This window comes from Neodiprion pinetum, chromosome 3 (assembly GCF_021155775.2).
Source record: "Neodiprion pinetum isolate iyNeoPine1 chromosome 3, iyNeoPine1.2, whole genome shotgun sequence".
NCBI lineage: Eukaryota > Metazoa > Arthropoda > Insecta > Hymenoptera > Diprionidae > Neodiprion > Neodiprion pinetum.
In genome coordinates, this window is record NC_060234.1 from 36,818,964 (window position 1) to 36,833,656 (window position 14,693).

At 36.9% G+C, this 14,693-nt stretch overlaps 2 protein-coding genes across 3 annotated transcripts; one reads left to right on the forward strand and one right to left on the reverse strand.

The window, feature by feature from the left end:
• The first annotated feature begins 11 nt into the window (after window positions 1-11).
• Rab3-GAP (Rab3 GTPase activating protein) lies at window positions 12-8,324 on the forward strand. 2 transcript variants are annotated; one of them, XR_006881994.2, is made up of 20 exons: window positions 12-415; window positions 540-650; window positions 1,540-1,621; window positions 1,703-1,829; window positions 1,945-2,146; window positions 2,220-2,547; window positions 2,702-2,928; window positions 3,088-3,310; window positions 3,588-3,967; window positions 4,053-4,433; window positions 4,513-4,713; window positions 4,799-5,180; window positions 5,314-5,408; window positions 5,488-5,736; window positions 5,805-5,978; window positions 6,108-6,289; window positions 6,431-6,652; window positions 6,735-7,025; window positions 7,160-7,257; window positions 7,388-7,529. XR_006881994.2 is itself a non-coding variant. In XM_046615493.2 (20 exons), exons 1-20 carry the CDS (start codon window positions 331-333, stop codon window positions 7,538-7,540), a joined length of 4,248 nt encoding a protein of 1,415 aa, XP_046471449.1. In that variant the 5' UTR covers window positions 15-330; the 3' UTR covers window positions 7,541-8,324. The 2 variants fall into 2 exon arrangements, 1 of the variants encoding a protein (XP_046471449.1); XM_046615493.2 differs by having other exon boundaries at window positions 15-415; window positions 7,105-7,257; window positions 7,388-8,324.
• A 931-nt stretch (window positions 8,325-9,255) lies between these two features.
• Window positions 9,256-13,298, reverse strand: LOC124213838 (acylphosphatase-2). Its single transcript, XM_046615520.2, has 3 exons — window positions 13,032-13,298; window positions 12,652-12,778; window positions 9,256-9,621 (listed from the first exon to the last, which is right to left on the reverse strand). Exons 1-3 carry the CDS (start codon window positions 13,102-13,104, stop codon window positions 9,507-9,509), a joined length of 315 nt encoding a protein of 104 aa, XP_046471476.1. The 5' UTR covers window positions 13,105-13,298; the 3' UTR covers window positions 9,256-9,506.
• Window positions 13,299-14,693: the final 1,395 nt, after the last annotated feature.

Here is a 14,693-nt window from a genome sequence, read left to right on the forward strand (position 1 = left end):
TACCTTGTAATAAAAATTTACGGAAGGATTCTGTTTTTAAGTGTATCATATTTCGAAATTGTATTTATTTCTATTCGGCGCGCGCCAAAATTTATCCGGACATAATGTACGCTGCATCTATCCTCTCTTTTAAGGAACTTAGAACGCGTTATTTGAAATTCCGCAATATATACTAGCATTCTCAGAAACATCGTGTCATATGATCTGACAATTCTACTAACTTTTCAGTCAATTTCCATCAAACTTTATTCCGCTACAGTCTGCATATTCATGCATATTCGAGATGAGAGTCATTTAACAACATATTTATAATAAAGTGTCAGCACGAAAATGTCGTGCCAAATCAAAGGAATCGCTAATTTGGTCGATTTGCCCAACGTCAAGAATTCCTTACTCAGAGATGCTGGCTCCAAACGTAAGAAAATCCCATTCAATTAAAATCTCAACTGTCATCAATAACAGTAACCACTAAGGTTATCCAATAAACAATATGTACGTTACACCCATCTATATCTACATATTTATACCCAATCTTTCAGTGGATTATGTACCGGATAAAGAACTGCCTCTTCAAGATCTTATTATCTCCTTATCACCAGCAGGGGATGTCCTCGCAATTGCTTGGAATAAAAATATGGTCATTCTGACGTGTAAGTTTACAGCAAAAACTCATTGAGCAACAGTACAAGTTTTTGCTTATCACCACAACATCCTCTTGATGACTTTCTTATACAACAAAAGGAGCGATACAATCATCTCGACCTGCATCTGATTTATTACCGATGATAGAATCACAGAATTCTTCATACGAAATAAACTTTTTAAAAACACACAAATAAAATCCACAGAATCGATGATAGTTCCTAGTTCAATAAAACTTATCCCGCTTTTGACAAGCTTATATCGCAGAGCTCAAATAGAGTAGCGGTGATGTTTTCGAATAAGCCTATCAAACTCATTCTAGCTTACGAGCTTATATGAACAGTTTTTCCCTACATTAAAAAGAGGTATAAGCAAAATAAAATGCCTTTCAAGAGCCTTTTAAATGCATAGCTGTTTCCACACCACAATTGGGCTAGATATAACTTTATTCTGTGTCAAACGACAAAACGTTAAATAGTACAAATTTTGTAAGCATAAGAGACACAAAGTCATACTATATATATTTTTGCAATAATAGAGTAAGAATATACAAAATGTTAGTACGTGAACTGAATATATTCAATTTGCGAAGCCAAATAGTTCGGTAAAGTTCTTCATAAATTTTAGATCCATCTTCAACCATTATCTTGCTGGTATCACGTCTAAAATTCAAGATTAAGGTGCCGATTACTGGACCTCAAATATTTTCAATTTTTCATCACGGCATAGTAGAAAACTTAATAATACTGAGTATTCAAAAATTTTAACATCTTTCTAATACTAGCCAATGATTGATATGCCTGTATTATACTATAAGCATTAAAGTTCATTTCATACAAATAACGACAATTAATTCCGTAAACGTTGTAATTTTTCACACACTGTTTGTCAATACAGCAAAATGGGATTCGCATGAACCTGGAGATGTGAAAATGAAATTTCATCTTACATGGAGTGGAGATGTAACGGATGAGGAGAAGTAAGTTTTTCTAATTTCGTTGGGCTAGAATGATATTCCACCACAGATTGGGGTTAGTCAACAACTTTTATTTTGTTTCAGTGAACAGATAACATGTCTGGCATGTCTACCTCTTATATCTTTAGGCAAAACCAGTGCTGGTAGCGGTCCTGATTGGACCTGTATGGCCGTTGGATTTTCTAGTGGGTTTATAAGGTTCTATACAGAGGTAAACCAGAATTATCCATGAAAAGAAATGTTAGAGCATTTTTTCCAATTTGGATAATACAAGCCAAATAAGTCATTTTTGTTCAGATTACGTACCAAATCATTAATTGTTGTAGACTGGTGCATTGTTGATTGATGAACAGCTTCACAATGAAGCAGTTTTGGGAATCAAATGTCAATCACATTCTCCTTCCCGGCATGTTGGAGATTCTGTACTATCCGAAGAGGTCCATGTACTGTATAACAGTGCAGTTTGCATAATGCAAGGGTTTCCGCTGTTTTCTACCTTGAGAGCATGCAGAAACCACTTGGCTAGAGGTAGTAATTTTAAATGTGTGTATTATTGATAGTGAAGGCATGAGTTTGGTACATTCAATTTTTGATCTTCTAGTGCAGGCCAATTGCAATGCTAAGCCTCCGGCAGCAAATCTTTCATATAAAAAATGGGGCTTTAAGAACCAAGGAATCACAAATGACAGTGAAGTCATTGGTACAACATCCGTAGACACCTTTGACCATTTGATGTCTGCGTCTATTTGTGGTGGCTATAATGCTGCGTATCGCTCTAGTGCACCACAACACAGTCTAGTTATGGCAACTGGCAAAAGACCATTTATTGGTTTTCATTACGCATTGGAAGGTGGGGCTGCTCCAGTTTTATCTGACGTCGCGATTGCTATGGCTAGCAAATTAGCAAGTGCAATAGGAACTGCTGTTCCGTAAGTAGCTATTTGTCATGTGATTTTAAATAAACTTTAGCAACTAAAAAAATTGCAATCGAAAATGGCAAGATAAATTAATTCAGCCATCCATTGTGTCGATATTTCATAACCTAGTGATTATCCCTGTCAAAAATTTGTGAAAATATTTCAGATGGTTTCGTGGAAACAAAAAAACTCCTACATCGCCAGAAAAGACCAAAGGAGTTATAAGCGAACCAGCAGAACCAATGATCTGCAGATTTGGTTTGAGCGATATTATGAGAGAAGGGGATTGCATTGTCGTAAGCCCTAATAGGGCTCTATCTATCGTATCAGATGCTATGGGGAGAGTTACGTTGGTTGATAACAGACGTGGTGTTGCTGTAAGAATGTGGAAAGGTATAATTGAATTTCTTCTTCAAATTCTGTTATGCAACATTCGTTCTCGAAAATGAGACGACTTACAAAATTTTACCGAGTGATAGACATGAGATTAATACTAATTTTACTCACTACGGGCATTATCTCTACATCATTCATATTTATTTCTATTCCCAGGGTATAGGAATGCTCAATGTGGGTGGATTGAAGTTATGGAGGAGAAAAACAATGGATCTCGCAAAAGTCGTGGCAGCAGCAGTAGCAGTAGTAGTGGTAATGTTCACGGTCGGCGAATTGCCTTATTTTTGACTATCTATGCACCAAAGAAAGGAGTAATTGATATTTGGGGAATTCAACAAGGACCCAAAATTGCAACCTTTTCTGCCAGTAAAAATGGACGGTAGGTAATGCACCTGTTAACATATTATATCCTCTATTCACGAAATTATAGACAACTGTTGAGCTACTGAAATGTTTGCAATTATAATTAGTTCTCCAGATCTGATCTCGCACAAGACTAACAGTTCGGAGAATAAGAAGCGAAGCTGCTCTGTAGACCATTACAATAATATGAAAGAATTACCATCCTAGTGTTTTTTTTTTTGTTTTACCTTCGTAAAATATGTCTAATGTTATTCTATCTGTGATATATCTAAAATTACAAGAAATCGTTGCAGGCTGCTATACACAAATTACGGTCTTCTGGGTTTAAATGATATGACGATGTCATCTGCAAACCGTGCGCAGTATCCTTGTGTGTTTGTTGACCCTTTGGGAGGTCTGAAAGAAGTGATTGTTCCATTTCACTTCGCTCTGAGTAGTAAAAATGGAAAAAGGGCTCGAGACTTACATCTGCTCAAAAAATTGAAAGCATTTCTAAGGGAGGAAGAGTTTGACAGTGAGAAATTAATTAACGAAGTTACTTCTACATGTATGGATTTCAAAACGAACGAAATTCGCCTGCAGGCTGTAGAAATGTTGATGGTCAACAAGCATATCACCCCCGAATCACTACTAGCAGCATTGGACGTATTTGTTGAAAACCTATCGCAATATAGTAAGTTGCTTTATGACGCATGTATAAGGAACACGACTAATGACATATCAATTTATAAACTATTGAAGATTTATCGTATTTCCAGAAGACGATGAGTTTGAACCAGCTGCCAAATCCCTTTATCAAACCTCGACGCGGCTCCAAAGAGTTATTGCGTTTTACAAATCTGTTTACCTGCAATTCAATCAACCTCCTGAGTACAATACCATCGCTTCAGATAGCTTGCCTAGTTGTAAACAGTTATCGGGAATTCTTTTAGCATCTGAAAGAGAGATACGACGTATTTTAAAGTTATCAAAGACGCTGAGTGAATTCGAAAAGCCAAAAAGTAGATCACAAACTAAGGTCCTATTCAAAGAAGATGGCAGTGCATTTGTGGATTTTCTATCTTGCTTTGAATTTGGTGGTTCAGGAGATTTTATTGGCATAAAAAAAGACGTACCGGAAGAAAAGAAACACAACATTTGTAAGCTTTTGCTGAAGCGCACTAGTGATCCTTAGGTTCAAAGTGAGTATAATTTTATTAATTTTATATATTATTGCAGGTCAATTGTTGTATCAGGGCTGGTTGTATTCAGATGATCCGATTACAAATTGGCAGAATGTAGCTCTACACAGTTGCATTCAGCCAGCTATTCTAATGCAATTTGCACTTATTTATTGGTTGCATAAAAAACCTGGGGCCCCACTGGAAGTCGAATTGAAACGATTCAAACAACTTCTTCACGCAATTTGTTCTCTGATAGGTAAATATTGCAGCTACAGCATTCAATTTCCGTGCTATTCAATATATTAGTAAAACACCAGTTCAAGTTCTCTAAAATGTTTCAGAGGTAGAAGAAATTTGTGTTGAATATAATGAGATATCTTCGTGGTGGCAAGAAATGCGAAATATATTGTCAGACTCGACAAATCCGTTCAATGCACTGACAGCTGCGATGGTTTGTAGAGCAGTGGCAATGAAGCTTGAAAAAAGCAAAGATACAGCATACAACAGTGAACAGAAGGATGGTAATGGTAACAAGGATGAAGATGCAGAGAATGGGAATACTAGTGAAAAGATGGAGGACTTAGATGAAGAGCTTAATAGAACCCCAGAAGAAGAGAATTCCAGTTCAACAAGTGATTGGGAAAATGTAAGCAAAGATACTTGCCAATTTACAGCCCTTATCAGCAATCTCGAAGATATAGCTATATTAAATGCTATTGTCAGGTAAGTTGTCAAATAGAACTCATGTGCTGTCGTGGTTATTCCTCAATTGTAGAAAATAACTCTCATATTTAATCCAAGATCTGCCTGACATAGATCATTCACACAACTTTGAATAATAATTTCACACCTACAGTCAAAAGCCACCATCAGACCACACAACAGAATTTTTCAGTCTGCCATTTGAAAGTATGAATATTTCTTTGGGCTATGTTCTCTCCAGAGGCAAAGGTATGTGCATTACACGTTCAGAACTGTTTATAACTCGAAATTAAATTATATTTTTCAATTATTGTATCTTCTTCATAAGGTTCAGTATCAGAAATCGTTGCCAAGTGGCTTAGTTCAACGGGAATTGATCCAGCTCGTTTGATAGACACAACAGATGTGGAGTTTGATCAAATGCAATTGTCAATGGATTCTTTAAAAATAGCAGAATCGTTAGATGAAGCTGCAGCAATGGAACTATCGCAGCAAGACCAAATGAAACTTCTCTCCGTTTCTGTAGAACTTGGTAGTGAAGCGCAAGCAGATTCAACTGCACAAAGTTACATTCTAGGTAGGTAAGATAGCTGATTTCACTACGTTTTCCCTTCCCATTGACTAAACTGTGTCCCAATATTTCAGAAAAATTAACTGTATTGAAGAAATCTTTCCCGTACAGTCTAACGACTAGTGTTTTGCTTGCTAATCTTTGTTGGGAATTTACTATGACTTGGAATAAGGATGTCACGCAACTTGATGCGCTTGAAGCAGCTTTAGCTGTTCTTAGACAAATTCCTATGAAGCAAATGCGACAAGGTTTGTGATAAAATATTGTTTTGTCTAATATATCAACCAGGATACAAAGAACCAAATGATATATACGTCAGACTGTCGTACATTTTGCTTAATATTTCATATCTTTCATTCTGTTGTTTTGTTTGATAGGAGTTTGCTGCCTTCTTTGGACACTGCACATGAAAAAAAGGATGGAGGCGGCAGCAAAACTGATGAACAAGTCGGGAAAGTTGCCAAAAGAAAGATATTGTTTACAGGACGTTGGTGTTTCTGATATGCAACTAATTACACTACTACAACTCTGTGTTATGTTCTTGGATATATTTCTAGACGTAAGTATCCTATATCATTCACCACATTGTGTAAGAGTCACGAAAGTTTGAAGCCATGAATTACACAAAAAGATCTTGAATCAAGCTCCAATTGAATACTGCATAAGAGAACAGAATTTTTCTTAATCGCTTCACTTTCAGGCAGAAGTGATGGAAATTGAGAATAGTTCGATTATAAAATCAGAAGAAATTTGGGAAAGTCATCCCATAGGTCCGCAACCCTTCGCAGCTCTAGCACTTTCTCAAACTCCTGCTTGGTATGAACTCGTGATGCTACATCTGCAATTGGCTAACGTCTTGCACATGATGGCTTACTTTAATCTGAAAGTACAAAAGCCTTTGAACATTCTTTTCGACTCTGTGGTGGGTATTTAAAAAACCGTCTATGTACAGAAACATCGGGACAATGATACTTTTACATTCACGGAATTTCTCACTTTTACAGTCGCATCCATATTTTTTCCAAGACATTACCAACAAAGCATTGCTGACGTGGTTTCGAGATGAAAAACGCGATAGTGCAAGAACCGAGTTTCTTTGTCGTGTAATCACTGCCACTATGGACTCGATTCATCAAGAAACGACGGAAGAAAACAACTTTAGCTCTACGCAAGCTATTACCTGGATGAGCAAGTGTCAAACACTAGCTTCTATATGGAAAATAAATAACGATGAGCTGAGAATTCACCAAGTTTGTCAATTATATATTAACGGATTTGACCGATTGGCTGAAGAGGTGAGAACTGAGAAATAAACTAGTCACACAAAATCTTCAAGCTTACACGACTGTTTACTATTATATAATTAAATATTAGATCCTTACGGCGGTAAATGACACGGAGGGACTTGCAATTAATTTGTTACCTATAGCTGGAAGAAGAATGATGGCTTACCTATCCAAAACGCCAGATCTTCTGGAAGAAATATCAAGAATAAGTCCTACGCTAACTACATATCTCGAGGGCTTGGTAAGTTGAATTAACGACATACATTATTGAGACTCAAATGTGATTGATTCCATCCTGGTTTATTATATTGTAAAATGAAGATGTCTCATTAAATCAAATGAAATGAACATGTGCAATTACTCTGTTTTAGTGTAATCCAAGCGCAGCATATACAAGTTGTTCAAATAGCGATACCATAGAACTTATTCAAAGGGTTTCAAGGACTTTACCTGAAACATATCCTAATTATCACATCGCGCAACTGATGCTTGATGCTACGTTTATTTATGAAGGTAAAACGTGATGAGCTAGTCTTTACTTCTGTCAACAAAGTATTAAAACCACAGACGTGAACCCAGAATGAAAAACGGTAGAAAATGTCACGTTTTTTGCATGATTCTGTTGATCATGAATTGTAAATGATTAGCAAAATGAATTAAGATGATCCTCTCAAAGCTGTCTTGACAATTCAGTGAAATACACAAATTTGAGATGTTACAAATATCATTAGATCAGCAAAACATTCCTTAAAAAATGATAAATTATCTAAATCGCAGTCGAAGTATGCATGACCAAAAATTTTAGTTTATATTATTAATTTGTGAAAAATTTCGACATAAGGGAATGCGTAATGGATAAAAGTTATTACCTTGTTATTATCATTTGAATTATAATATTACATACTTTACATACTCGTTTAGAAACAGTGGATGCAAACTGTTCACTAAATGCCATACATCAAAGCCAAAATATCGCAACCGGTAATTGTTTTCGTCAATTATATCTATCAATCATCTTTTCAATTCGAATTGAAAATAGCATTATGTGATTTATCATTGAGCATTTTGAATGACTGTTTTTAACATATTCGTCATCAATGGTTAATTACATCTAGATAGATAATTCAATAATTGTTTTCAGATAATGATGTTAAATAAAATTATACTGATTACTAAATAACACGTTAACTATTTGAATTCATCACGTGAAACCTATTACTGTAAATACTATTGTCTTACTTGTATTTAAATAATGATACCAGTACGTGTAATGTGTATAACTTTGTACAAAATAAAAAAATCTGGATATATTCCTTGCTCGACTTTTCAGAATTTTTGTATAACCATCCCAATGTAGCCATGTATATAAGATCTCATATATATATTGGCTTGCCGCCATGTCCTGGTATCGTGTTCTTTTTCGCGTGCCATCAGTGTACAATAAATATTTCCCTCCGCAGTGCTTTGCAGGAGTAACAGTTTTTGTTCATTGTGTTTCTACGGTATGACGGGACGTTAACTGAAAATTTCTCACTCTACTGAAACATATTATTTGCCGTCACATTTTCGTCTCAGATTCCAGGTGATATATATTACAATGAACGATGTGACGAAAATTTTCAACGTTTATTTTTTACATCTTTCTTCCACATATTCTTTCTTTAGTACTTAACTTAACGATTTAAGATTACTAGTCTATACAAATAGGAATCATTGACCAGCTAAACAATATTCACTAGTTGATAGTTCAAAGTAATTCAATAAAAGTAAGAGAATCTTCACTAAAAGTCTGTCATATCTAGTTGGTAATTCTTATGATTCAAATATTCCACTCTCTTTAAAACTAGTCCAAAGATTTTTGAACTTTTAAGTACTACTGTACAGCTTCAACGAGTTATAAATAAAATAGTATAATTATGGCATACTCTCACACATTCTCGGCATTCGTGCATGTATAATTAAATATTAAATATAATCCAAACCTGAGAGACATCAGAGATGTATACACCAGAGGTATCATTTATACAAAATAGCCTCTGTGGTCGATACATTTCAATTCTTTTACCCCTATAATCCTGGTGTTTAAATTTCTAAAATGGGAAACTAAAACAAGAGTACAATGACTCTTGCTATAAGATCACCGGTGTTTTTTTCCATAGAATACTCATAACAAAATGGGACATTGATATGAACTTAGAATTATATCTTTGACTGTTTCATTATTCAAATTTCCGATTCATTTGCCAAATTTTAGAGCCGAGAAACATTTTTTTCACATGGCAAGTATTTTTTTTTTTTGTGCCTTGTTTTGAAAAATGCAATATTGTTTTTGATTTTTCACGCATCGATCTCATTATGCTCGACGCTTTTTTCATTCAACAATTTTTTTCAAAAGGTGTTATTTTCACAACAACTGGAAGTATATAAATATGAAATGAATTTTCGGATTCATTTTACCCATCACCCTGATTTTACATTTCTTGCTTAAAATTAAAACCGAATTACAAATCCCTGAAATTGCGGTCGTACCACATTCTCCCAGTTCGTGAATTCGCAATGATGAATTTCACTCCCAGGACTGCCCACCGTCGACAGCCACTCCGCCCTAATAAACAAAAAAATAAAAATTCATTTTCCGTAGTAATCGTGAGTAGAATTGGTAATCAGACAGGTTTTTCATAATATCTGCAAAAAATCGGAACTTGTTGAAAAAAAAAGAAAAAAAAAAGAAACAAACTTGCGGTATGTTACACAATCGTTCTCTTTAATCGTTTCACTTATCTGGGCTGTTACTATAATTAAGCGTGAGCCTTTAGCGTACGCGTCAATCAAGATTTGTTTTCTATTGCGTGTCAAGTGTTGTAAGTCTCCACAGTGCGCAATTGGTGCGGTCATTTTGACACCACGAATTTATTTTAATTAAAAATCTTTCCGAGGCATCGTCGTCGCCGTGTCATTTGGCAAATTTCCAATGACGCACGTGCCAAACATTTTTCCTATTAGCAACGTAACGTTTCGCTACAAAGTACCGAGAATAACAGCTGTTAACACAAAATATCGCCATTCCAGTTTATTATGTACTTTGAAGGCAGAAAAATTATTCACACTCCCAATGCTTGCATCAATGGTTTAAACAATAATGCGATATTTCGGGTCATTTTCCCTAACAATAAGAGAAATTTCAGGATTAATCACGCGACTTCCTATAATACGAAATGCTATTTCACGTGCATCTTTGAAGGTGACATCAATGGGACTAATTACAATTTCAACTTAACTTAACCGCACGACCGTTCTCTGATTAATATTGTTAATGACAAAAATGTCGTGCCAATGAAACTGCACAATGTCGATGGTACCGGATGTCCAAAGCGTACGAAAGAGACGTCGACAAACAGTTCACTGACTTTTATCAAGACTTATGCTGCAATTTCACGCGTTGAAGTCACTCTTATATTGAGTTACGTGCAAGCTTACGTGACTGCGTGAGATCATCGAAAATATGAGCCGAAATCCGTAACGATGTTTTTATTTCGATTTTGATTCCGTTGTTTGCTAAACAAGACGAAAGCAGGCATCGTATTGTTACGGAGACGTGTTTCACCCTTATAGATTTGCTGCTCCGTTTGTTCTACGCCACTGTAAATGTTTGCCGAACAGCCAATTGGCCGTCGAACCAGTAACTGACCACTACCGCGAACATCTTGGATCTCTTTCCGATACCCCGACCTCGCATTTATTCCTCTTGCTTCTCTGATATTTATTATTAGCTACTAATCAGACCGAGTGCAGTTATTTTTACCTCGCTTTGTCGAACTAGACGTTTAAAGGCGATCAGCTGTTTTTGAACAACACCTGCAGGTTTATTTAATTCAAAAAAATTACTCCATCCTAATTACTTATTGGGTATTTATATAAAGACAAACAGGAATGTTGACACGGAATAATTTTTCATAAGTGACGTAGAGATTGTACTCAATTCAATGTAATCAAATCGGGACTGTTGTACTTTTTGTAGAAAATGACCGATTGTTAGAAAATTATTCTTTACTAGACTGCTGGTTCCTTTGCTATTTGACGTTGTCTTGAATAGATCAGTATCTGTACCCGGAAGAACGAAACTTAACGAATTCGCAAACAGTTATAAACTCACTTGTAACTGCGGATATTGCCACATCTTTGCATTATATCTAATGTTTGCAAAGTCACTCGAAGGGCAAGTAAATGCGGTTACTTCCGCTTGGGGATAAGCCAGATCTCGATACGTTTGCTTTTTATAATCACAAAACAGACAAATAACGACTTAATGAGAGGTCGCCAGAAATAAAGCCTGATACAAATTTCTACACATCCCCGTAGTGCACCGCAGTTTGTGGCTGTTCAAGTCGAGATAATTACGTAGAAATTTGAAAAGATTTCACAATATCAGTCAAATAATCAAGAGGATTCGACGTAAATAACGTTACAATTTCCAAGACATATCGAGTTTCAAAAGAAGTAATTTACGCTTCGTTCCTATGACGTTGCATTAAAGCTATAACACTTTAAATTGAGTGTCCGAGAAATGGATTAGTAGAACTAGCTCACACCTAGAAATAACGACGAGCCTTATACTGAGAAACTCTGTCGGACGGAACCCGACTCGATAAATATCGAGTAATTGTTTTATTCCGCGAAAATTGGATTTTAGAAAACAATTGCTCAGTCGTGATAAACGGCCGTCTCAATTTTGCAATATTCATCAGACACTATATCGCCCCACACCCACGTTCATCTGCAAATAAAGAAGACGTAACAGGCGGAAAAATGCAGAGCAGTAGCTGAATCACTCTATAACTTATACGTTGGCTTGCTTCCTCAACCGGCTGCCTGACCATACATTGACCAGTTCTACTTGGAGAGAGTTGTTATCGGCTCGCAACATTCCGGCGAGTGAACATTACGCCGATTCAAAAATTTAGTTCAGAAGCTTGACAATGATCGAGAGATCTGCTCTGCTGAGTTACTTGAAATTCGAACTGCTATTGCGAGGAGAAGCAAATATTCCCAAGTAGATTTTCGTCGGCCATTTCTTCCGCAGGATGCGTTATTAGGTACATACGGATTTAAACTCGGCTGTGGATGTAACGTCTTGAAGTAATTTGGTAGTGACTTGCGCATAGAGGAGGTGGTGATGTATTGGGCTATTACTTTATTAAAGCCAGTCTTCTGTCTAATGGACCTCGCAATTCATGACTGAGGTCATGCTTAACAGTCAACGAATACAAATGCTTCGGAGACAGCAATTTTGTACGACGGTACCGTGACCTCTTCATTCGTTACCTTCTGAGATGCGTATACCCAACACACTAAACATCCGCAGTTAATTTATCACTTCAGAGGACATTGTTAACGAAATACATAATTCACGAACTTGCTCCACCGGAATGAGAGGAAAATTTCTCAAGAGCATTTGTATCTACCGATCGAATTTGAACAGATTTTTAGTACTTGTTGACAAATTTATTAATGCATGAGCTTACTTATATTGTGATAGAAAATGTTTTAAATTTATGAATCCATGGTCGAAGGTACAACTAATTCGTGTCAACATCGATATAGGTTCACGTGCACATGCGGCAATAACGTAACTTACATTTCATCTACAAGGGCCTTAGGACCTTGCATTTTTCCAAGAATTGTTCCTGTTTTACTGTTCTTCACCCACCCGCAAATATTCAGTTGCAGGCATATGTCTCTGACGTATTTGGTGAAGTATACGCCTAAAACATTGGCAAATTAAATCGAAAATTATTGTCTTTAGTCGGGAATAAAAACGCGTACGATATTTTTTTTTTTTTTTTGACTAAAATTTCTCAAGAGTGTCATGTGAATACAGGCACCGGTTAATCGCAATCGTACTTTACGCGTACAGAGAAATATCTGGCACTGAACGCCGTTATTACGTAAGGCCTCGGCGTTTTCCCTGATGATAAAATTTGTCCTTGCTTGGCATTAATCAACCGATCAACTCACCCTGAACTTTGCCAAAGACCTCGAAGTCTACGGATACGAGAGGCTCGGAGCAGAGTGGGTCATCCGCACCCATTTTACCCGTAACTTATCAATTCCTTTCCACCCTGTCTGTACGTCCCCGATTAATTTCTGTGCCTACTTCTCCTCCTCGGCAAAAGGACTCGCTGTTCTGTCAATCGGACGCCACGGACAGTCGGTGGCAAGGATCTGTTTTTGTTTTTGCACACTAAACAAATTTTCCGTTCGACCAACTCTCGATGGCGAGATTTGCAAACTGACTCTTGGTACAACAAGGCGTTGCGACGCCTCAAATAGACGTCCATCCCCACTCTCCTGCGGTCAGGGGGCCAGCATGTCATTGGCGATTGATTGAAAACTAATCAAACTCAATTCTCTCGCCGAAAATCATGTCCTCGGATCTCGGTGGTTGCATAACTTTTCTCATCTTCAACGGCGGTATTAACTGCTTCAACATTTTCCAATTTCACGTTCATGCCGCACAAGGTCTACCCTTTTGCGATACGTAATAGGATCGCCAAATCGTCAAATTTATTCAGTATTATTATCTCTGGTACGACGTTGAGGCACATATCGCCAAAGAATCCGTCCTGTTTTCACTGGGATCTTTTCCAACTTATGTATCCAGCGGAATGAATTCCGCTTCTCGCAAGCTAAGCAGATCGTTAAATTTTTTTAACGAGCATCGTCCGAGAATATTATACAGGATCTAGTGTCGCGGTAAGGATAGTTTACGTAACAAGCAAAGCTACTCATCACACGGGGGTAGGTAATATTTCTCACCTGACAAGAAATAATGGGATTTGTTGCGAGTCGCGTTAATTTTACCAGCTCGTTAAAAGGAAATATGGCTATGCAAAACGGAGGGTAAAGTAAAGCAGCACATGTGAGTGGACACTTGTTTCGTTTTACTGTAACGTTTCACCATGTGCAAAACAAATAAAAAATCGATTACTCTTAGGAATTAAATGGTGAACCAAACTGTAAGTGTTCGATCCTTTGTCCTAATGCGAAGATTGAAATAAAAGCCAAATCAAGGTCCGACCGCAGGTATTAAAATAAGGTTCATTGATTGACTTGAACGTCGCATCTGTCGCAACGAGTTCACGAATCAAGCAATTCAATAATAATTATCCACTGGATCACTGGATTAGCATTGGCCATTGAATATGGGCCAGGAGGACAGGAGCGCCCATCAGTGAACTAGGTACTTCCGACGATGGCATTGTCCCGTCATTATCATAGTTAATTAATAATTATCATGATGACATCACATAATTGAGGTATGTACAAGAGGAAAAGCGGGATTTACAGGATGCGAGGGAGAAGGTTAAACCGACTTATAATAGTCGTTTATTATAATCTCCCACCATTGTTATTCAAGGTCCTTTGTCAACCGTAAAGTGCATACCTATATCTTGGATAGCCTAAAATACAACGCCCGTTTAGCCCCGCTGTGATCCTGTCTGCAATTTCGGATGTAAAATATACTCTTCGCATCCTCAGCGTTCTCTGAAAAATTTAATAAGGATGCGAGCCTATTAGGGGGCGTAGTTAATTCTTATCGAGTTCAAGATCAACATTTTGCGAGCTTCCTTTTACCGCAAATTGCGACGAGACGATGCTCCTGGAATTTCTAAATCT